Source organism: Dermacentor silvarum, chromosome 5 (genome assembly GCF_013339745.2).
Source record: "Dermacentor silvarum isolate Dsil-2018 chromosome 5, BIME_Dsil_1.4, whole genome shotgun sequence".
Taxonomy (NCBI): domain Eukaryota; kingdom Metazoa; phylum Arthropoda; class Arachnida; order Ixodida; family Ixodidae; genus Dermacentor; species Dermacentor silvarum.
The window spans coordinates 111,733,849-111,756,766 of NC_051158.1; the positions used below are offsets into that span (position 1 = coordinate 111,733,849).

Consider the following 22,918-nt stretch of genomic DNA (forward strand, 5'->3'; position numbering starts at 1 on the left):
AAAAGGAAATGAGCCGCCTCAATTGCACAGCGTCTGTGCAATTCTCGCATGATCGCGTACAAGGTCGAGTAATCGGTCGCGACAACGACTCACTTATTGCCAGATTTCGACGTTGAAAAAGTACCGAGAAGGTCGAGACCGACGCCAGACTGATTCTCAGGGCACGTCGATGAGGCGAAGGCGTCCTGCGGGCAGCACAGCACGTTTTTTGCGGCGCTGACGGAGCGCACGGGCTGCAACGTAGCGGCGCAAAGAACGGTACAGGCCGGTCCAGTAGAAGCGGCGCCGTACGCGGCCGTAAGTACGAGAAACACCGGGGTGGTCTGCAGTAGGTGCGTCTTGCAACTGCTCAAGAACAGACTTCCGGAGATGGAACGGGACGAGTAAAAATTCTGGTCCTTCAGGGCGTAAGCTGAGACGGTAGAGAACGTCGTCGCGGAGTACGAACATGAGTAGCGTGGTCTCCGACTGTCCAGAATTGAGACGATCGATGATAACACGCAAGAACTCATCACGCCTCTGTTCAGTGGGAATGTCACGCAGATTAAAGACGACCAGTACTTAAGCGTTGCTGTCATGGACATCATATTCAAGGTGGTCCACAGGATGACAGGAGAGGCACTCGGCCTGACTTGTATAATACAGCAAATGAATATTTGCGGCGCCATAGCGCCCATCTACCCAATCGTCCGGTGGGGCCTTTAAGTGACAAGAGCCAGCACAAGGCGTGGTGATCGGTAACCACGGAAAATGTGCGGCCGCACAAGTAGGGGCGAAATTTGGCTACTGCCCAAACTAACGCCAGACACTCCCGCTCAGTAATTGAAAAATTTCTCTCAGCGGGTGACAGGAGGCGGCTGGCGTATGCAATTACGCGCTCTTCGTTACGCTGCCATTGAACGATTAAAGCCCCGATTCCATGGCCACTGGCATCCGTGTGAAGTTCAGCGGGAGTCAATGGATCATAATGAGCCAGTAATGTGGGAGCCTTAGCAAGCGTACAAGGACGGAAAAGGCTTTGGTCTGAGCAAGGCCCCATGTGAAAGCAAAGTCCTTCTTAAGTCGGTGAGTGGGCGAGCGGTGTCGTCGAAATTCCTTATGAAACGACGGAAGTAGGAGCAGACCCGTACAGAAATGACTGGTGATTCACCATTGATATATTGTTGGATAATTTTTGAATCAGCGGACTTTCAGCAAAATTTCAAAAGTCATTGAGTTTGCTCAACAGTTGCACAATGATATTGCAATTGAGAGCTTCTCAATAAATTTATTCGGTTTATTTGTGTTGATTTTCATAGTTGTACTTTTTTGTTGCGTAGCAGTTGAGCCCAGCATATAATAATTACGATTCGCACATGAAGGCGACATTTGAAAACTTTATTAAGAAGCATTCCTTCCTTGACTCATTCTTGTCACTTTGATGTAGGTAGGCAGGTTCTTGTTTCGGCTCGCTTTCATAAAAAGAAAATGTGTAACCGACGGTGGCATCGAACGTTGGCCGTCGAGGACCGCAGCCGGCGCTCTAACGTTTAGGCCACAAGCGCACGCATATGTCTCTCGTTACAAAGCCAGTCAGCTCTTTGAAACGCTCGGCGCGCGCGCCCCATGTCACTTCGTCGCCTTCTTGCCACAGCTCGCACTTTGAGGTGCCGTGTTAGACTGTACTATGTCCCGGACGAATATATTGAAAATCTAGAAGGCACAGCGCCTTAGCAACCGCGGTTGAACAAGATTTTCTTTAATGCCGCCGGCGACGCTCAACGCCCTTTGCAACCGCTGTGATATTACGCCGCGCCACCTAAAGCATTTTACACGAACCTAACTTAATCTATTCTATCCTAGCCTAACCTAAGCTAACCTAACCTATCGTGGGCGACACGCCAAGGCAATAATCCTCACGTCGTGACATCAGAACGTCGCCGGCAGCGTTTCAGCCAATCGTGTTCAACCGCGGTTGCTAAGGCGCCGTGTCTTATAGATTTTGAATATACGCGTCCGGGTACAGCCCATACACTTTAGTAGCAGTTTACGCTACGTAGAAACTGCGACATTGAACCAGCTTCATGATTCCCTACAAGTTCATAATGTTTTAACACTTGTTCGCTAGCTTACAAATGCCATCGCCGTTTTATAATACACCAGATGGCATAGCCATAGATACGATCCAAATTGCGCACGTTTTAGGGAGCAAAGTAATGTGAAATTCACTTGCAAACACGATGATTGCGCTCATGGGGGGTTCCCGGAAAGTAGACACGGTGGCAGCGCGGGTGGTGGCGATAAGGCAGGCGCCGACAAGCGACGACATTACCTTTCAACATCGGACACGCTGTGGGTACCGTGGGATGCAAGCGCGCACAGGCTGTAAACATACACCTGAGAAGTCTTCAAATAGGTGACAGGTGAAGCGATCAAGGCGCAAGTTGAAATCAGCTAGCGCAAGAGAGGGGTAATTTGAGATCACAGGGAGAGGCCTTCGTGCTGCAGTGGACATAAATATAGACTGATGATGATGATGATGAAAACAAGCAATCGCAAGGAACTGTGGGGAGCGCCGTCTGTAAGCAGCTTCCGGTTTCACGGACGACGCTCGCGACGCGGTGGCATCGGCGGCAAGTCCGGCGCACGCGTTTTTCTGCGCGGTTTCAGCTCTCAGTCGTGCGAAGCTTTCGGCCAGCTTTGTCGACGAGCAGTGCAGGGCCAATCATGCAGCTGATTTCTAGGTTTCAGTTCACTCTGGGCGCGACGATGGCAAGCCAAGAAACGTAAGGATATGCTTTTATTCATAAATGAACTTTGATTTCCGTTTCGGCAGCCTTTTTTGTTTCTGACAGGTTTAGCTCTACATTTTCCGCTGCTTGAACACATCGTCACTGACTGCTCTGCCTGCTCTGCCTGCGGGTCACTCAGATAGATGAAAAACTTAACTTGATCCGATAATTTATCAAGCGTAAAGAAGCATTACTAAATCCGGTTCTGAGACGATAGCTCCAGCTGTCTGGTAAATGCTGCTCTGTGATCGTCACTGCAACCGATATCGTCGGTAACGGTGCAGCAAGCGTAATTGAAAAATGAAGTGCTGAAAATATTTGAAAACTTTGCTGCGCTGTCAACGACATTTCTCGGTCGAAACTCGAGGTTCAGTTGAAGTGGTGCGTAGTTAGAAGTTTTCTCTTCTTTGTCAACTAGATGGGCGAATGGCCGTACCGCCGACATATTACGGCTGCGCATTACCTCTATCTGCTTTCAAGGTACCAATGTGGGCTAGTTGGTTACGAGTATTGTGTATCTCGCTGCTAAATAAATTAAAATATGGGGTTTCGCGTGCCAAAAGCACGATTTGATTATGAAGCATGCTCATAATTTCCCACTCCGGAATAATTTCAATCACTTGGCGTTCTTTACGTGCACCTAAATCTAAGTACACAGGTGTTTAAATACTTGAGTATCTCGCATCTACAGTAAAAACTGCTCATTCTGTGGGCGTATAAACGTAAAACTTCCTAATATTGTGAATAGCAAACGACATGTTTTTTTTTTTTTACTTTGGGTGAAACAATCCCACCAACGTAAATGGTTTGTCGTTACAGTTATCTGTGATTACTCATGAAAAACAAAAGCCGCAGTTACGCCCGAAAGGCGAAGCCTCGATTGCGATAGCAAATTAGTGAACAGCTACACAAAGCAAGGATAATAGTTTTATTGGCCGTAAAATCTTGTAAATATAGCCACACTAACCAAATTAACAAGCATGGTGTCATGTTCGCACAAGCAAACATGAACGCATCTCACACGATGACCGCGGAAACCCTGTCAAAACGCCGGAGTCAACGCTGCAGCAGCAGCAAGCGAATTCGGCTTCATGCCGGCGCTCGCATCAACGCGATCTTGGCCGCGAAAACACAGGGAGGGCAGACTCTTCCCCCGCCGCAGATGCCTTTTTAAGATACAGCCGCCCGGGAGGAAGTGCGTGGCGTTAAAGCCCCTGAAACTTCGTAAAGTAGTGTTACTCTCCTCCTCCACCTTCCCTCCTCCTCGTTTCTCCTCTCTTTCGCGCTCCCTCCTCGACCGTGGCGTCGCCTACATCGCTTGAGGCTAGCAGACGACCTTTCGCAGAGTGAATGCATACATAGCAATGCAGTGCGCTTTAAGTTTTCGCGTTGGCTTTCTAGCTACGAGTAACTTTGTGTACAGCATAGAGTTTCTATACCGAGGGTTCATCATCATCATCATGAGCCTATATTTATGTCCAGTGCAGGACGAAGGCCCCTCCCTCTGATCTCAAATTACCATTGTCTTGCGCTAGCTTATACCAACTTCCGCCTGCAAATTTCCTAACTTCACCCCACCTAGTTTTATGCCGTACTCGACTGCGCTCCTCTTCTCTTGGTATCCATTCTGTAACTCTAATGGTCCACAGGTTATCCATCCTACACATTGCATGGCCTACCCAGCTCCATTTTTTTCCTTTTAATGTCCACTCGAATATCGGCTGTCCCCTTTTCCTCTCTGATCAACACCACTCTCTTCCTGTCTTCTAAAGTTAGGCATAACATTTTTCGTTTCATATCTCTTTGTGCGATCCTTAATTTGTTCTCGAGATTCTTTGTTAACCTCCGGGTTTCTGCCCCTTATGTTAGCAGCGGTAGAATGCAATGTTTGTACATTTTTCTTTTAATTGACAGTGGTAAGCTCCCAGTCAGGATATCGTAATGCCTGGCGTATGCACTCCGACCCAATTTTATTCTGTAAATTTCTTTCTCATGATCAGGTAGTAATTAACCTAGATAAATGTTCTCCTTTGCAGACTCTAGAGGCTGACTGGCGATCCTGAATTCGTGTCCCCTTGCCAGGCTATTGAACATTATTGTTGTCTTCTGCGTGTTAATCTTCAAACCCATTCTTACACTTTATCGGCTAATGTCCTCAATCATTTGTTGTAATTCTTCCCCATTGTTGCGGTATAGGACAATGTCATCTGCAATACGAAGGTTGCTGAGATATTCGCCGTTGATTCTCAGTACCTAAGCGTTCTCAGCCTAAGAGCTAGGATCATCCTAAGCATGCAGTGGAGAGATGCTATTCACTGCCGAGGGTTACACAAGGTGTCCCACGTAACTTTAGCCAAACATTAAAAATATGCAAATGCCACCTAGCTCACGAGAACCACGGTAATGCTGTTCGTGGTCGCTTAGAGATACTCAGAATATTTTTTGCATTCCGCCTAATTCTATAATTAGCATTGAATATTTATGACTTCTGAAATATTAAAATTAGATGAAAAATGTCAATGAGAAAACAGTAGAGCAACAGGTAGAACTCCCGATACAGCTTTCTGTTGCTCAATACGTGCTACATAAAAGTGTTTTACCGAGCGTGAAAGAAGCCTGCGAATACACGCAAAGTGCCTCGAGCGGCCAGTCGCGCGGCAATTTTGCATGTATTCGCGGGCTTCTTTCACGCACGGAAAAACACTTTTATGTAGTACGTATTGAGCAACAGAAAGCTGTATCTGCAGTTCTTCCTGTTGCTCTACTGTTTCCTCATTGACACTTTTCATCTAATTTTAATATTTCAGAAGTTCATTAATTAATCAAGGCTAATTATCGAATTAGGCGGAATGCAAAAAATATTCTGAGTATCTCTAAGCGACCGCAAACAGCATTACCGTGGTTCTGTTGAGCTAGGTGGCATTTGCATATTCTTAATGTTTGGCTAAAGTTACGTGGGACACCTTGTATATATGCAAATTCAGTGACCGCAGCGTCTTTTCCCTGTTCCGATTACTGTTTTTTAGCATCTAAATGAGCGCTGACTTCCTACCATGACGACTCCGAATGTATGCCGTGCGCTAAATTTGGCAAGCGCGTGTCGCAAGATCTTGTTGCGAATGATTATAAGTAACACGTTTACGATCGAATTCCAACATCCTGGCCTCCAGCAACGCCCCAGTAACCAAAATAATCCGCGCCGTGCCTCCCACTTGAATTCGCGGCGCGTATCAGCTAAGACGCTCAAAGGCTGGTAGAGGGCACGGACGCACCAGCCTTACATCAAGTGTGTTTCAGATACATAGTGGCCGTACGAACTAATAGCTGAACGAACAAGCAGCGAACGAGTAGACGAGCATGCGAACGAACGAGCAAACGACTAAACGAACGACGACTGAATCAGCCAGTGAAAGAGCGCGCGACCGCACGTTTCCTTTGCCAGTGCTGCACCGCCGCATCCTAATCTTCACACACTTTAAAGCTCACTAGTATTAACACGTACGTCTCGAAAGACCTATGATGCTGTCGTTCGGCGAGAAACGCACCCCGTAACTCGGTTTCGGGAGAGCACGCACGCTTTTCCTCGGTGCCTTTGTATCGCAAATCCACTGGGTGACTGCCAACGACGAAGAGGCAAACAAAGCTGTTCACTCTAAGGAGGCTATTAAGTAACCACAGAAGGAATATTTGCTTTCCTAAGGTGAGTTTTCACGCTCGAGCCTCAAATGGTGTCAAAAGTATTCTGCTGAATCTCAAAAGTTTCGTAATCACGTTTCACAACGCAGCCTCGCGTGCCCCCGAACTCACGCCTGTTGGCGTACAAAACGATTAAGCTTCTGGTCTTTGCTGAAACTATTCTGGCATCCGAAGGCGGAGCAGGTCATGGTGATGGAAAATAACGTGAAGCGATGGCGCACTTACCGCAAAACTTAGTTCAAGGCGTTCGCAAACCAACACAACACGGAATAGCAACGGCGCCAAAATGCGCTGCTCGCCAGTCCGTAGACGCTTCTCAAGCGAAAATGGCGAAGGAGTGCCACTGTAAACAAACGAAGACAGCGAGAGCGCCCACGTTTCAGGGCCTTTGAGGGGCTTTACGCGGCGTAGTACGCGACCTCCCACCTCCCTACATTACAGAACCAAGATAATGTTGTTTGCCGTCGCTTGGAGATACTTAGATAATAGTTGTGCATTCCACCTAATTACATAATCAGTCTTAAATAATTCTTGTAAATTAAGTTTTCAGCGACATGCGCTCGTAGTTATTCATCAGACTACTAACATGGAATCGTTATAGTTCTTAAAGGTACGCGCCCTGTCAAAACACAATACAGCTATGAAGCCACAGACAACTTGCCGGTTGCAACAACTCTTCTTGTGTGCACTTTCGCAGTAAGATCCCTAAGGATGCAATGAAAGATGCGACGTATACTCACCGCATTCATCAAACAGCACACATTTATTGTCCTTCCTCCGATAGGATCCTTGTACGCAGGTGCAAACTTTATACTTATATGGATTATACGAACTATATTTGCAAGGTTTCCTTGCTACTCCAGGGCACAAACTTTCATGTATTCCACCCGAGTAGCATCTCACTTTCCATTCATACTGGTCTGGGCAACCTTCTGATGGACAGAAAAAGAATGCTATGTAGTTTATTCTTCCTCCTCCTAGTTTCAGCAAAAAAGTTCCATTTTTATCGAATGCCGTATGTTTTAATTGTTGCATTTATGCTAAAACGACAAAACGCCTGGCACAAAAAATTACCCCTAGCAAATACAGGCTGCAAATATTCAAGAAGAGTGGTTATGGTGGGATACATTGTGCAGCAAGTAAATATTGCGTTGTTCACCAATAGTGTAGGTGCAACATATTCGTAGTTCTTTTGTTCTCTTTAATTCCTGCGTTGTGCTTCTGAGACACGAGAAGCTAAATAGGGAGGAGCAATTATAAAGGGCAAGAGGGCTTGCCCCAAAAATATGCCCGCGCTCTTGCGCTTCACTTAAAGCCCTTTATATCCCCCACACTGGCAGGTCCTAAGCGACGAAGATTTAAATTTTGGTGCAATGCAAAGCATGCAGTGATGTGTAGCTTGGCCGCTAGTGGCTGCGCCCTGACCTGGTGGTCGCGGAGGCGGACTGATTGACCAAAATGCCGGCAAATAAAGAAGGGGTGGGGCGGGGCACCACGATAGCGTCGTGCAGAACGGCTGCAGTCGACTGAGACCGACCATTGCAACTCCAATCTGTTTTTAGATAGCCCTTTATAAATATTATCGTCACAAATATATTATTTTACAAAAAGTAGCCTAGTCTTGCGTTCTTGAACCAGAGGCTTCGCTGTAAACTAATCCAGCATTGAGTGCACAATAGAGAGCTTAACGTCTCCACGCAAGAGGGAGAGGTGAGCTAACGAAACTGGTTTTCCTGGCACATTCGTCTAGCAATGGTTTCGTGCCCAGGAAGGTGGACGGATAAGGCATGACCGTAAAACTGGTAAAAAGCACCAAGTGGACGCCAAAGGCAGCGCACGGGCATCGCATCGCGGAGCACAGGCGCCGGAAAAGCAATGCTGTATTGCTGGGGTGGCGACGCGTAAATTTTGACATCTGCACAGGAGAGACTGTTGAGTGGTAGCCATTGAGAGTGGAGCACAGGTTAGGCCGAGCTAGAAGATAATTGTATGCACTGTTGCATGGTAGGTGGTCAGCAATTTGTAACAATTCGAGATTGATGCCCAACATCGGTCACAGTGAGCGCACATCCACGCACGTTAGACCACGGATTAGTTCCACCTTTGGACGGTGAAGAAGTGACAAGTGGGCATCTAGAGTCACCACCCATTCAGGCATATTTGTTGGATTCCGGAAACATCATCCGAAAGGAATGTACACGTTGGTGACGAGTGCAGAAAATTACTTTTATTGTCTAATTTTGTTATTCGTCTCTGCCCCCCGCGAGCTCTTCGCTTGCAGAACCATGTTCTGGCCGCCAGGTGAGCCACCAACTCTCCGTCTCCCTTTCTTTTAATGATATTGTGCATTACATGACGCGTGTTAGCGGGTTGTTTATACCTCACTATACTATCGGCTGTGTTTCCTGTGACAATGCATGAGAAGATCAGAGCTGTGCTGTTCCGCCTCAGTTTGCCATGGTTCGCAACAACTTTAATGAACCTTGGCGTGTGAACTTAGCCGGTGACCTTCCCAGTGTATTGTAACTCGGGCAACCAGATATCTTCATGTGGCAGGAGCGTCAGCGATCGTGTCCGGTGTCGACGGTCAAGGATGTGTTACTCTCTGGTGTGATTCGGGCAGTCTTCATCCGTCCAAGTCTCCTAAATCTCTGTGTCACATCTTCTCAGAGCTGCCTTGGTGGCATAGTGGCTGTGGCGTTGGGCTGCTAACCCGAGAGCGCGAGATCAAATATCAGTCATGGTGGCCACATTTCGATGGTGGCGAAATGAAAAGAAAACCCTCATGTAACGTGTACTGGATGAACGTTAGCAACCCCAAATGGTCAAAATAATCCTGGGTATCCCATTATGAAGTTCCTCATAAATATATTGTAATTTTTGCACCTAAATTTTTATATGGTGTAATTTCAGACCTTTTCAGGCATTCGCCTGCACGGATTCCTCCCCCGCAGGGGCGTCTGCGTGAGCAGGCGTTTGGTGAGTTGCGACACCACGTACCCGAGCACATGGGGGTTGGACCCTCCCGCGTGTAGCCGTGCGCGGCTTAGCCGTGTCTGGGGAAAGGGGGATCCTGGGGGTTGAGCCGATGCCGGGTGTTCGGACCTTTAAGGCCCCCCGGCTGAGGCAACACACCTCTTTGGCCTCTGCTTCACATAGACGGCACCCCCGGACTGACCCACCCGGGGGAAATCGGTGGTCGCCTTTTCCTGTCCCCCTCTCCAACCTTTTGCTTTCCTATCTCCTTTCTTTTGCTCTCCTATCATCTCTTCTCTTCCGTTACTTCCAAATCTTCACAGGCGGCTTGGGTTAACCTTGTGTATGTGCCCTCCCTTGGGTATAATATATTAGGTTATAGTGGCAATGTACGGTTGGCGCCTGCAGCCTTACGCGTTAGGTGCTGCAGCGTCCCCTAGTTGGGCTCCGTGGTGGGTGGCCGCCATTGCCGCCGAAATAAAACAAACCGTTATGGGAACACCAGCTTTTCCCCGCATACTTGATCGTCATCCTCTAAAGAGGGGACGCACCGATGAACTTTGCCTATCTTTCAACCGACCAAAAGATAACTATCCAAAATACCATGTTGTACACAGTGAGAACTCTCAAAAACCGGCCAGATCAATTTCACCATTCATTGTTGCGAAATCTTTAACCGAAGCTTTAGGGTCAGGTTACAAAGTGATCAAAATGGCTAGCGGAGACCTTCTTCTTGAGGTCCCTCAGAAACAGCAGTACGAGAAACTCGGCAACCTTGTGACGTTCGGCAACATACCCATTTCTGTATCACCACACCGATCAATGAATAGCTCACGCGGAGTCGTATCAGAAGCAGACCTCCTAGAATTATCGGAAGCAGAACTCCTGGAAGGGTGGAAAGATCAAAACGTCACCAATGTAAAACGTATCATCATCAGACGGGACAACAAAGAAATCCCCACCAAACATCTTGTGCTAACATTTGGATCTAGCGTTCTGCCTGAAACAATCGAAACAGGATACATTAAGTTAACTGTCCGACCATATGTCCCTAACCCTAGACGGTGCTTTCAATGCCAAAGATTCGGCCATGGCTCGCAGAGTTGTCGTGGTCAAATAACTTGCGCAAGGTGTGGAGTCCAGGGCCACTCCTCTGACAATTGTAGTGGCACTCCTCACTGTGTGAATTGCAGTGGTGACCACGCATCCTACTCACGTTCCTGCCCGAACTGGAAAAAAGAAAAGGACATAATCACCCTAAAAGTAAAAGAAAATATTTCTTTCAAGGAAGCCCGTAAGAGGTGCTCACTTTTCCACAGCACACCTTATGCTGATGCGGCGCGTCGGGGGGCAGCGTCGCAGCGGCCACTGCCACCTGCCCAGCCCGCGCGCAGCGAGCTGTCGCTTGTGGCTCCTGCCCCTGGGGTGGAAGGATCTAAGCCTACTCCACCCAACCAGCAAACAGGCCCGGTTACTCTAGGGTTGCCGGTAGCACAAGAGCCCGCGGCGACAGCCTGCGATATGAGTAGCGAACCCGCAGGACCGCCAGCAGCTCCCACGGTGGGTGCAGTCAAGGCTGCCTCACCCTCTCTGGCCTCTTCTGGCGCTGGCAACAGCCGGCGCAGCTCAGGCCCAAAGGCAGCCCCATCGACCTCCGGGCTGGTGGGCACAAAGGTCTCGTCCTTCGCGGTGAGACCTTCTCGCGAAATTTCTCGCTCGCAAGAGCGTGTGTCCAGCGCCTCACATGAGGCAATGGACACTACACCCATCCCGACGGCGCATCAAGCGCCTAAGGAGCGGCGAGGCTCCCTCGACCGCTTCAGAAAGGACAAATCCCGTGTTACAGGGCCTGGAAAAGGTTCTGTAATCTAAGGCAACACTTCCTTTTTTGTACACACAGCACCAATTTTACTTTCGGTATGGATATACAAATCATACAGTGGAACGTCCGAGGCATTCTTAGGAACCTCGATGATGTGCAAGAACTTCTCCACGAACACAATCCAAAAGTGCTGTGTGTACAGGAAACTCACTTAAAATCAGAACATGCAAACTTTCTTCGACAGTATGTTACGTTTCGTAAAGACCGCGATGATGCTCTTGCATCTTCAGGCGGTGTTGCCATTATAATTCAGAAAAGCATAGCGTGTCAACGTTTACCGCTGCAAACGCCCCTCGAAGCAGTGGCAGTTCGACTTGTTCTCTTAAACAAACTCGTCACCATTTGCTCGCTTTACATACCTCCACATTACCACTTACACAAACATGAATTCCAGTCCCTAATAGACGAATTGCCAGAACCTTATCTTGTTCTTGGGGATCTCAATGCACACAGCGGACTGTGGGGCGACTCTCGCATCGATGCTCGAGGCCGTCTAATTGAAGGCTTTCTTTTCTCATCCGGTGCATGTCTGCTAAACAAAAAAGAACCCACATATTATTGTCTTGCAAACAAAACTTTTTCTTCTATAGATCTCAGCATAGCTTCTCCATCCATATTACCCGAACTTGAATGGGAAGTTATAAAAAACCCTTACGGGAGCGACCATTTCCCAATACTGCTGAGAGCAACAAGACAACACGAATCTCTACCACATGCTCCCCGGTGGAAGGTCGATGCAGCGGACTGGGAGAAATACCAGACACTTACCAGTACGATCTCGTGGGCTGAGATGTCTGTGCTCGGAGTTGACGACGCCGTCGAGTTTTTTACCAACTTCATAATTGATGCAGCATCTAAGTGTATTCCCCAAACAAGTGGACTTTCTAGTAAACCTCGTGTTCCGTGGTGGAATGAACAATGCCGGAATGCGCGTAGGCAGCAGAACAAAGAATGGAGGCAGCTTCGCGATTCTCCTACTGCTGAAAACCTTGTCAATTTCAAGCAAATTAAGTCCCAAGGTAGGAGAACGCGCAGACAAGCCAGGAGAGACAGCTGGCAAAAATTCTTATCAAGCATCAATTCGTACACGGATGAGGCCAAGGTTTGGAACAGGGTCAATAGAGTAAGAGGACGACAAACACATCCGCCTCCCCTGATACACACGCAGGGAGACAGCCTGGAGGACCAAGCAAATCATCTGGGTGCTCATTTTGAACATGTGTCCAGTTCATCACATTATTCTCCAGCATTTACAAAATACAAAGCAGCAATAGAAAAGAAAAACCTAGACTGAAAGAGCACCGGGAACGAGCCATATAACTTACCTTTCTCTCTAGCAGAGCTGTATGCATCACTCACCTGTTGCAACCAATCTGCCCCAGGCTCTGACCGCATACTATACGAAATGTTAAAAAACCTGCCCTCTGAAACGAAGAAAACGCTTCTCTGTCTGTATAACTTTATTTGGACCTCCGGCGAGATCCCCTCTGCCTGGAAAGAGGCCATAGTGATCCCTATCCTAAAGCAGGGCAAGGATCCATCGTCCGTATCCAGCTATCGGCCCATAGCTCTAACAAGCTGCATCTGCAAAGTCTTCGAGAAGATGATAAACCGGCGTCTAATACATTTCCTAGAATCAAGCAAGCTGCTTGACCCATACCAGTGTGGGTTTCGCGATGGCCGATCCACCACTGACCATCTGATATGCATAGAGGCTCAGATTCGTGAAGCCTTTGTCCACAAGCAATTCTTCCTGTCTGTTTTCCTCGATATGGAAAAGGCATACGACACCACGTGGCGGTTCGGAATACTGCGAGACCTCGCACACTTTGGAATACGTGGAAATATGCTGAATATCATTGAAAGTTACCTGTCCAACCGCAGATTCCGTGTCCGTGTGGGTAATGCCTTATCAGTACCATATGTTCAGGAAACTGGAGTACCACAGGGTGGTGTGCTCAGTTGCACCCTTTTTATCATAAAAATGAACTCTCTGCGTCTGTACATCCCACGCAACATATTTTATTCAGTATATGTCGACGATGTGCAGATAGGGTTCACCTCATGTAACCTTGCAATCTGTGAGCGGCAGGTTCAGCTTGGTTTGAACAAACTATGTAAGTGGGCAGACGAGAATGGATTTAGGCTTAACCCACAAAAGTCCACATGCGTCCTCTTCTCCAGAAAGAGAGGTCTGCACCCTGATCCCAACATCGAGATGCAAGGTGAGGGTCTACCTGTAAAAACTGAACACAAATTTCTAGGCATAATTCTGGACGCGAAGTTAACATTTATCCCACATCTAAAGTATCTAAGAAACAAGTGCATGAAGACAATGAGCATCTTGAAAGTGTTGTCTCGCACTACGTGGGGTAGTGACACAAAATGTCTACTGAATCTCTATAAGAGCCTGATTCGATCACGTATAGACTACGGTTCCATTATATACCACTCCGCGACTCCGAGCTCCTTGAAGATGCTGGACCCTGTCCACCATCTGGGCATCCGCCTCTCTACGGGTGCATTCAGAACAAGCCCCGTAGAAAGCCTATATGCAGAATCAAATGAATGGTCACTCCATCTGCAGAGAACGTACTTGTCCTTTATGTATTTCCTGAAAGTAAACTCAAGCAAAACTCACCCTACCTACACAACTATAAATGACCTGTCCAGTGCCCAAACCTTTCAGAACCGCCCTAGCGTAAGAAAGCCCTACGCACTGCGAGTAAGAAGTCTTGCCGAAGAGATGGATGTGTCGCTCCACGAACACGATCTCATGTACTCTCCTGTACAGCTGCCGCCATGGCAGTGGCAGCTGATTGACTGTGATCTGTCCTTCGTTGATGTTACAAAGAATGCGCCGGTCGCACATATCCGTATGCACTTCCTCGAATTGCAGCACAAATACTCTTGTCCGGAATATTTTACTGACGCCTCAAAGTCACACACTGGCGTGTCTTACGCGGCGGTCGGTCCATCCTTTTGGGCTGCCGGAGTTCTACACCCAAACACAACCATCTTTACAGCGGAGGCCTACGCCATCCTGGCGGCGGTTAAACAGATCAAACAGCTAGACATACGCAAGGCAGTCATTTACACTGACTCCTTGAGCGTGTTGAAATGTTTAAAAACTCTCAGTAGGCACAGAAACCCCGTCATTATAGCTCTTTATTCCATACTTTGCACCGCGTATGCATCTAAGCAACAAATTGTGCTGTGCTGGGTGCCAGGGCACCGCGAGATCGAAGGGAATGAGTTGGCCGACAAGCTAGCCACATCTGCTCATACAGACGCTGCCACTTCGCCCACAGCCGTCCCTGTAATGGACCTAAAGCCACTTATCAAGAAAAAGGTCAGAGCCTACTGGCAACGTCTGTGGGACAGAGAAACGAACAACAAACTACATACTATCAAGCCTCATCTCGCTCATTGGCCGTCAGAATCGAAAACACGCTACACACAGGTTACACTTTGCAGACTCAGGATAGGACACACATACAGTACACACGCATACTTATTGTCCGGTGGCGCTCCGCCTGTCTGTGACGAATGTGGCGAGCCACTCAGTGTACTTCACGTCCTCCTGCAATGCCCTGAACTGGAGCCTCAGAGGAAAATACATTTTTCATTATCATTACAGCAGAACCTACCATTACATCCATGTATGTTTTTGGGCAATGAACCTCTTTTTAAATACCAATCCGTTATCGCGTTTTTAAAGGATATACCTAACTTTCGTGTTATATATGCAGGTGACTTGTAGCACGGCCTCTCTGGAGAGGCCGCTGCTGCGGTATTTTTTTTTTAAAGAAAGCACGTGCCTCCTGGTCTTTGTCTACAAAGGCTTCCGGTAGGCGTCGTGCTGCTTTTATATTCTTAATACTCTAAGCACCATGACCATTTCTCATCCGTTCACTACCCATAGATCATTCCACACGTCACTGCCATAATTCTATTCGATATATGTTTTACGCTTCTATACCGCGATTTGTTCTTAGGCCCCTTTACAGCCACATTGCATCCTGTCATCGGAACTCACTGATCATGGCAAACATACCATTCATTGTCTTGGCGCTCTTTGGCCACACTTGGCCCTTGCGCCACAAAACACCAAATATCATCATCATCATCATCACGGATTCCTCCGCACGAGAACCTCCTACGGGCTCGAACCACTGTTCGAACGGGTCGAGCGATAACTGATGTGAAAGTATGAGTCCTTTGACCTGTCCAGGAGACATTTCATGGTTCTGACCATTTTTTCTGCTTCCAGAATGGCTTCAGTTCAAGGAGATGGCTGTTGACACTTCAATATCACTACCGCGAACCAAATGCTACGAATTTCTCCGGCAACGCTCTGGGAAGCGTTTCCCTAATCAGCACCTCTGAGATTACATTACGGGCGAAGACATTTTTAATTCAATCAGATTGCTTTTCAAGATGGCCATATGCAATGCCGAAAGCACGAATACTTCCAGGAATTCGGACTGGTAGTCTGCGAATAGAACATGGACTTTGCTAGATCAGCTGGAGTAAGTTTGCTGCAACTCTTTTGCCATCCACGCTAACGTGCCTTGAACGACAACGTTGGCTGTCTAGGCTGTACTCTGTGTGTGGCCCATTTTTAACATTTCGTTACCACTACAGCAATCGCGACGATTAATTCGGGCCACCAAACTGTATCTCGAGCTCGCCTTAGAAATAGCACAATCGTTGGCATCCTTTGTATATACTGGACATAACTTCGGCTCTAAAGTTCGTTAGAACAATGAGACGACGATATTGAGAACATGCTGATTTGTGTGATCAATCCTTCTTCTTGGCAGTGGGGATGAACAAGGTTTCGTCCTTATCTGACCAGCTCGTTTTGAAATATTTGGAGACACTCTAGATCGCGGTTCCGTTCTTCCGGAATCACATCAGGAACAGTGTTTTGTGATTGTTGACGTCCTTCATGCATTCTAGACATAACTGCGTCTCTGATGCTCTTTGAATAAATGAGACCACCATCTGTTAGCAGAAAATTGTGTTATGTTGGTGATCATGCATTGTTTTTCGTGGTAACGGTTAATTTTGTACGAAATTTCGTGCTTATCTGGCGATCATGCTGTGTAATATTGCATAAAAGTGACACTTTCTTTGGCATACTTCAGTTCATTGCTAGCGCGTGTCAAGAAACTTTCTGAGGCGGGGCGTACATTCAAGTGTCCAAGACAAATTCAGAACGGCTGCGAATCTAGAAATGAAGAAAAGCCTGCAACAGGGAAGCCTTCTCTCTTGACCGTACGCAAGGAGCATGAGATAATGTATCGGTGGTAACAATGCTCTTGCTATGTGCACATTCGACCCTTACGAATTAACGCGTACCGAATGCGGAAACGCTGCCCTCATCGTGGAAACACGTTAATAATGTGCTCTCATGTACTCGTGAAAGCTTTCTCATGCCCGCGTCGCTGTCAAACACTCATTTTCAATGGCTACGTATCGCTTCTCGGCTCGAGTTAGACACTTTGACGACAGCATGGCAACGCTGGATGTCCACGAAAACAAGATGACAGTGGTAGGTTAGAACCGGCGAATTGACGACGAAGGAACACCAGTAATGGCGTGATGAGGAAAGTCTGCGTGTGTTTTAGTTCACGTTTCCTCTTGCGTAAGTCATCTTCCGCACCGGATCACATCGCTTTGCATTATGTCCAGTACTGGTCTACGCTATCTCCATACACAGAAGGAATGACGGTGACGACGTGGCGACGAAAGTGTGTTTGTGCTGGAGCTGACGGGCACGCTTGTGTAGCTCTTCTCCGGACCACATCGCTTCACGCTATACGCGGTACTGGTGGGCGCTATACCCGGACCACCAAAGAATGATGGCGAGGAAATGACGACGAAAGTATGCTTATGTTGGAGGTCACGTCTACGTTAGTGTAGCTCATCGTCCTCTCCGGACCACCTAGTTTCGCACTTTATCCGGTATTGATGTACGCTGTACCCGGACAACAAAGGAATTGCGGCAACGACGTTACGAGGAAAGTTCTTTGGTGTTGCAGCCCACGTATATGCATGTGTAGCTCTCCTTCGACTCCGGACCACCTCGCTTTGCACTAAACCCGGTACTGGTCTACGCCATACCCGGACAACGAATGAACGACGGCGCCGTCGTGACGACGAAAGCGCGTTTGTTTTGTAGCTCACATCTCCACTTGCGTAGATCATCTGCCGCCCGGGGCCACCGTACTTCGCACTATATCAGGCCCTGCTCTGCGCTATCACCGGCACCACCATCATACAACATAACAGTATGTATCCGACACATACTCATTGAAAAATACCAAGTGGACCATATAGTGCACATTTGAGAAAACAGCAGTGCGCACGCGAAAAGTGTGGGAAGAGGCAACAAAAGCTTCGCTTTAAAATTTGCCGAATAGTTTAGCAAGCTGTAATAAAGCCAAATGCCCCGTGAAGTCCTAATACTGCTTGCACACACGTAGAGTCCTTTATTGCATATAGATTCTGTAGACAAACACTGATTACAGGTCAGTTGTTCCTTACTGTTATTTCTTAAGGACTTAGTTCACTAAAGTCTCACAACAACGCTGTATTAAACATACACACCTTGGAATTATATAGTAACAAAAATAACCTCTTACCAAATGGTGCATCATATATGATACGCATGGAACATCTTTTTAGCATAAGAGAATAGGAAAGAAAAACAGATTGTACATATTCACCTATATGTTCTATCTAGCTTATAATCTACAGAGGCTCTTTCACTAGAAATAATGTTTGAGGCATTTTCCTTTAAAAAATGTGCGGTGGCCGCTCGTAACACAACGTGCAAAGAGTTCGTAAATAAACATGTTATTTGCAAATTTTCTACCCTTGAAGTCGGCGCACAAAACACGTAAGGGTGTTTATTTACTCTTGATTAGCCTACTGTGATTTTCCGATGGTTAAATGCATTGGAGTGGTTCTGCAAGTCCCGCATTAATTGCTGCGTCATATATGATACAGTATGTTTTTATCGGTTGTTCTGTGGAGCATAGTACATATAAGTTTCCTCGCAAAAGAACACATTTAGCGGCAAACCATTACTCTTTACAAGAGGTATACTTAATAGAGAACAATTACTGGTGCAGACTAGGTCAGAACGTGAAAATGCCAGCAATGTTTACGACGAAAACAGCGTGGGGTCTGCCATGTTACAGGATTTAATAACAATAAAAGCAACAAATACCTCAAAAGAAGAGGAAGTTTTTCTTACTGATTGCTCCATAATTATAAGGGACATGCAAAACAAACGGTGTTGTATAAATCATCCATCCTGGATATTAAAGGTGTGAATTATACTATGACTGCAAACTCAGTATGCAGTTGTCATGGGCGACTTCAATGCAAATGTGGGGGAAAAGCAGGCTGGTGAGCAAGTAATTGACAACTACGGCATCAATTCTAGGAACACTAGAGGGGAGATGTTGGTAGAATTCGCCGAAAGGAATAAATCAGGACTACCGATGATGACGTCATCAAAAATAATTAAACCTGTACTAACTTTAGCTGTGAAACATACGCTTGATCTCCTGTAGCAATGTATGACGTTTTTTCATGGCAGCGATATTACTTGACATTTTCTTGCGATTCAAACTTATTTTTGCGTGGTCAAAAATGCACCCGCAACTGCATGGTGTATCGTATATGAGGCACGACATTGCTCATAAATTCGCAACAAAGCCGTTCTTTATAAAAGTGAGATTTGCTCAGCCATATCTGGTCTAAACAAAGGGTAATTGCCCCTTTTTTCACACTGAATTAAAAATTGAAAGAAACTCATGAGTATCTTACCATAGCAAATAGACGGCATAGAACTTGCCATCACAATAATCAAAGTAGCTGGTGATATCTCCATTTTACTGCTGCTATTTGCGGCAGCTGTTGACACTGACGGAAGTGTTCGTCTGTAAAAGGTTTGAGAGAGGTCAGGTGCATCTTCTGCTTCAAAAGAAAGCCCTCTCAACAATGCATTTGTACATATCTGTTCTAAATATGGAAATTATATTTTCACACGCACAACTCTGGTCACGGCGGAAATTGGTATCGCTGCCAAAGTATAATGCAGAAAGCGCAACTTGGGCCACGGCCACCTGAGGAAAGTAGGCGCTGTCCTGTACAGTTGATGGGTGATGTTGCTTGAAGCAAGACCATTTCTGTAAGGCTAAGGGAGAACTTCGACGCAGCGGCAAGGTGACATGTTTACAACAGTAATTTCTGTGATATTTCAGGACGTTTCTTTAGACACTTTTTATGAAACTTCTCGAAGGGAGCCAGTTGAAGCCGAAGTGAAGCAAATACAAAAATGATGATTTTATTCCAAAGGTCTGGAACGAAAAGTAGGGCATCGCTCGTAAACATGCACGTTTTCGTGAAACAATACACTCAAGATGCGTAAGAAGAATGCTGGTGTCTCAAACGTTCGCACCAGCTTGCTGTAACAATGAATTTCATTGATCATTTTTTCGCTAACGTTGCTTAGATTATTTTAACATAAGAAATGGGGGTGGGATGTGTCCCTAAATTCATAATGAGGATTTACCTAAGGGGCAGCTACAAAGCCATTGCCAATAAAAGAATTAGAAACAAAAATGAATAAATGTTCCATGGTGGTTGAATCACTGCACATGAGTGGAGTATCGACTGAGAGAGGAGCTCCGCAGTAGTCACTGCATAAGCTCTTCACCGCTGTCACAGCTGACAGCACCTTAATCGGCAACCCCTACACCGACTGCCGTTCTCGTGCATCCTAGCAATCCAGGGATATCCTGAAGCACCTATGGCGGCAACGTCCAGGACTTGCTACGGATGTATGGGCAGGTGAGCAGCCGAAACCGATGGGGATTCCGCGCGGATGCTGGTCAACATAATTGGTTTGAAAACAACGAAGAACTTGGTGACTACGAGCCCTGCAAGCAGAAACAGTGATATAACAATTTGGAAAATATTTCCTTAAGAATGTCGTTGGAAACAAATAGCTCCCATTGTGGGTTCAAACGTCCGACGAAATTTACGTCGCCTATACACAAGATGTGTTGGCACTCTTGCCTCAAGGACGGACGCTAACATACAAGAGTTTCATGAAGTCCGGCAAGTCTTCAAAGCAATCGCCGGCGACACTTTCAATCTAATGGTGTGTAAGAACTGCACAACGGGTAATAATTTTATAACAGAATGCAAGCGTTTCGATACGGCGAAAAGACGGTGATTCTACCATAGGGGCGGCTTCTAACTTGGGCTTAAAGATCATCATGTTAAAACTGATAGCGTTCTCCTCCAATGCAGCAGCTCACAGAATAACTTACAAAAATCGGACGCCGTGATCGGCCAGCAGGTTTCCACCCATCTATTAGGGATATTTGCGCTTCGACACTTACCATGTGTTCTGGAAATTATGTGCGAAGAAGTCGCCAGTAACGGCCTTTAATCAGTGTGCATCATCGCCTGTTTAGGACCCAGAGAACATCCTCAGTTCGTGAATAACTACGACCACTGGTTTCCTCAAGTTCTCATAACATGGCCCTACTGGATGACACCAGATAATCAAAACTACATGCATCACTTGTCGCAGGGTTGGTCATTTCGTACCATATGCTCGCATCCACTGGTTGTCCATGCCTTTCTCAAACAGTCATCGTCTGGATGGAAGTTTTCGATGTTTACCGCCACAACCAGAGACTACATTCCATGGCACTAACGGTGTGACGACATGGCGCCGACGCTCACCGCCATCACACGCCACCAATTCGTCGCTCACTGTCTAGTTCGCACCAGTCTCCACCCCTGTCACCACCTTTCCGACCTGGGCGTGCCTTTGCAGGACTGTAGTTCGCGGATTTCACTTTGCATTAACGAGGTCTCCAAAAAAAGAGTGTTCCCTCCCAACCAGGCGCAATGTACGGGATGCAGACGTTAACTTTCAACGAGTCCTAGTGCTCATTCACCGTGAAACCTTGGCCCCGCAGCCCAAACGCTCGATGCTCAACTATAAGGCCACAGAGGCACATCCCTGAAAAGGCTGAATAAAGTCGTACAAGGCAGCGCTTGAGACACTTGCTATGCTAGGATCTTTGCATACCAATAGCTTACTTACTAAAAGTGAGCGCGAGCACCTTACAGATGACTACGAAGAAATAATTTTGATCATATGGAACACTTGGAGTGCTGGATTAATGTACTGATTACTCGGCGCGCTAGGTGTATCGCATTGCAACAGCGTTGACCGCGTCACATAGCAACAATTTATTTATAAAAAGATCAGTTGGTTATTTAGCCGTAAATGCGACAGGAAATGCGTCAGCATTACGTCGCACCACTTTAAGGTGCCGGATCCATAGGTTTGCCACATTGCAAAGTGCGGAGGACGGTGCGGTGCAATAGTGGTGAAGGAGGAAGGTAAGGTTCCCAGTAAACAGAACCCGTGCTCTACATGATGACAACATCCAAGAAAGCCATCAAATCAAGAAGTACTCGGGAGCGCCCGAAGACGTCCCCTTTGACAAGTGGCTGCGGCTTCTCGAGGTGACGACTGCGCCCGCTGCATGGACGGAGTGAGACAAGCTGTGCATTTCTCTAATTACCTTGAAGGCGAGGCCTTCCGAAGGTACCTAACCAAAATGTGCCACATCTTGGGAGAACTGACGCATCTTGCGAGAACCTCCCTCAGTGCATGACGCAACGCTTTACAAGTGCCATCGCGAATCCTTTCCGTCAGTTTGTTCATTGTCGGCTTAAACGGGGCCAGAGCCTGAAGGACTACTACAATGAAAAAATGTGTCTTGGACGCTTTGCCGGCCTGAAGGACGCACGCCTTATAACAGGGCTCGTCGACGGCCTTCCCACCGATATGGAGATGGCAGGGGATGGCACTTAATCGCTTAACCCGTCTGCCCTAGTGACGTGGCTTTCAGCTGCGCTGCGCCCAGAGTCAACTATGCCGCTAGTTAAATCACAGCTCGTTCTACCAGGTCGAAACACGCCGATCAACGCAGTATGCGGCAGCGCCCATCGGCGTCCACCTAATACGCGAATACGAGCACCCGCGTCCGAATGCAGACACTGCACAATAGATGGCTTGCCCCGACAGATGCACTGGCACAACGACTGTCCACGCCGCGCAAGCATTTCCGCCCTCGCTACCAACAAGAGAAACGAGGAGGGTGACCCAAAGTTCGGCGAATTTATATTAACTGCAGTCATTAACGGGTACCCTGTCAGCGCGACTCTTGATGCGGGAGCCACTATTACCTGTATCAGCGAAGCAATGCTGGCGGCTCTTCACCAACAAATAATGAGAGATTATTGCATCAATGTTCAACAAGTTACATCATCTACGAAAACTTTGGGTTGCGTCAATCTAAAGATAGAGATCGGAAAAATCACAAAGGGAATTCAGGCACATGCTCTACAAGGCATGAAGATCAACCTACTTCTTGGCTTGCACAGTGCCTGTCTCTTTAACTTGCCTCTGGATCTTGATACCCTCACTCTACGCCAAGGAAATTACATCCTCGACCTTCACCCACAAAACCATGTCACC

At 47.1% G+C, this 22,918-nt stretch overlaps 1 protein-coding gene across 1 annotated transcript in view; it reads right to left on the reverse strand.

Annotated features, from left to right (window-relative positions):
- LOC125945750 (uncharacterized) overlaps positions 1–22,918 on the reverse strand; it is a 61,450-nt gene that overhangs the window by 11,860 nt on the left and 26,672 nt on the right. The window contains exon 3 of the mRNA XM_049668026.1: positions 94–233. Within this exon, the coding sequence (XP_049523983.1) occupies positions 94–233 (140 nt within the window). The remainder of the gene's footprint in view (positions 1–93; positions 234–22,918) is intronic.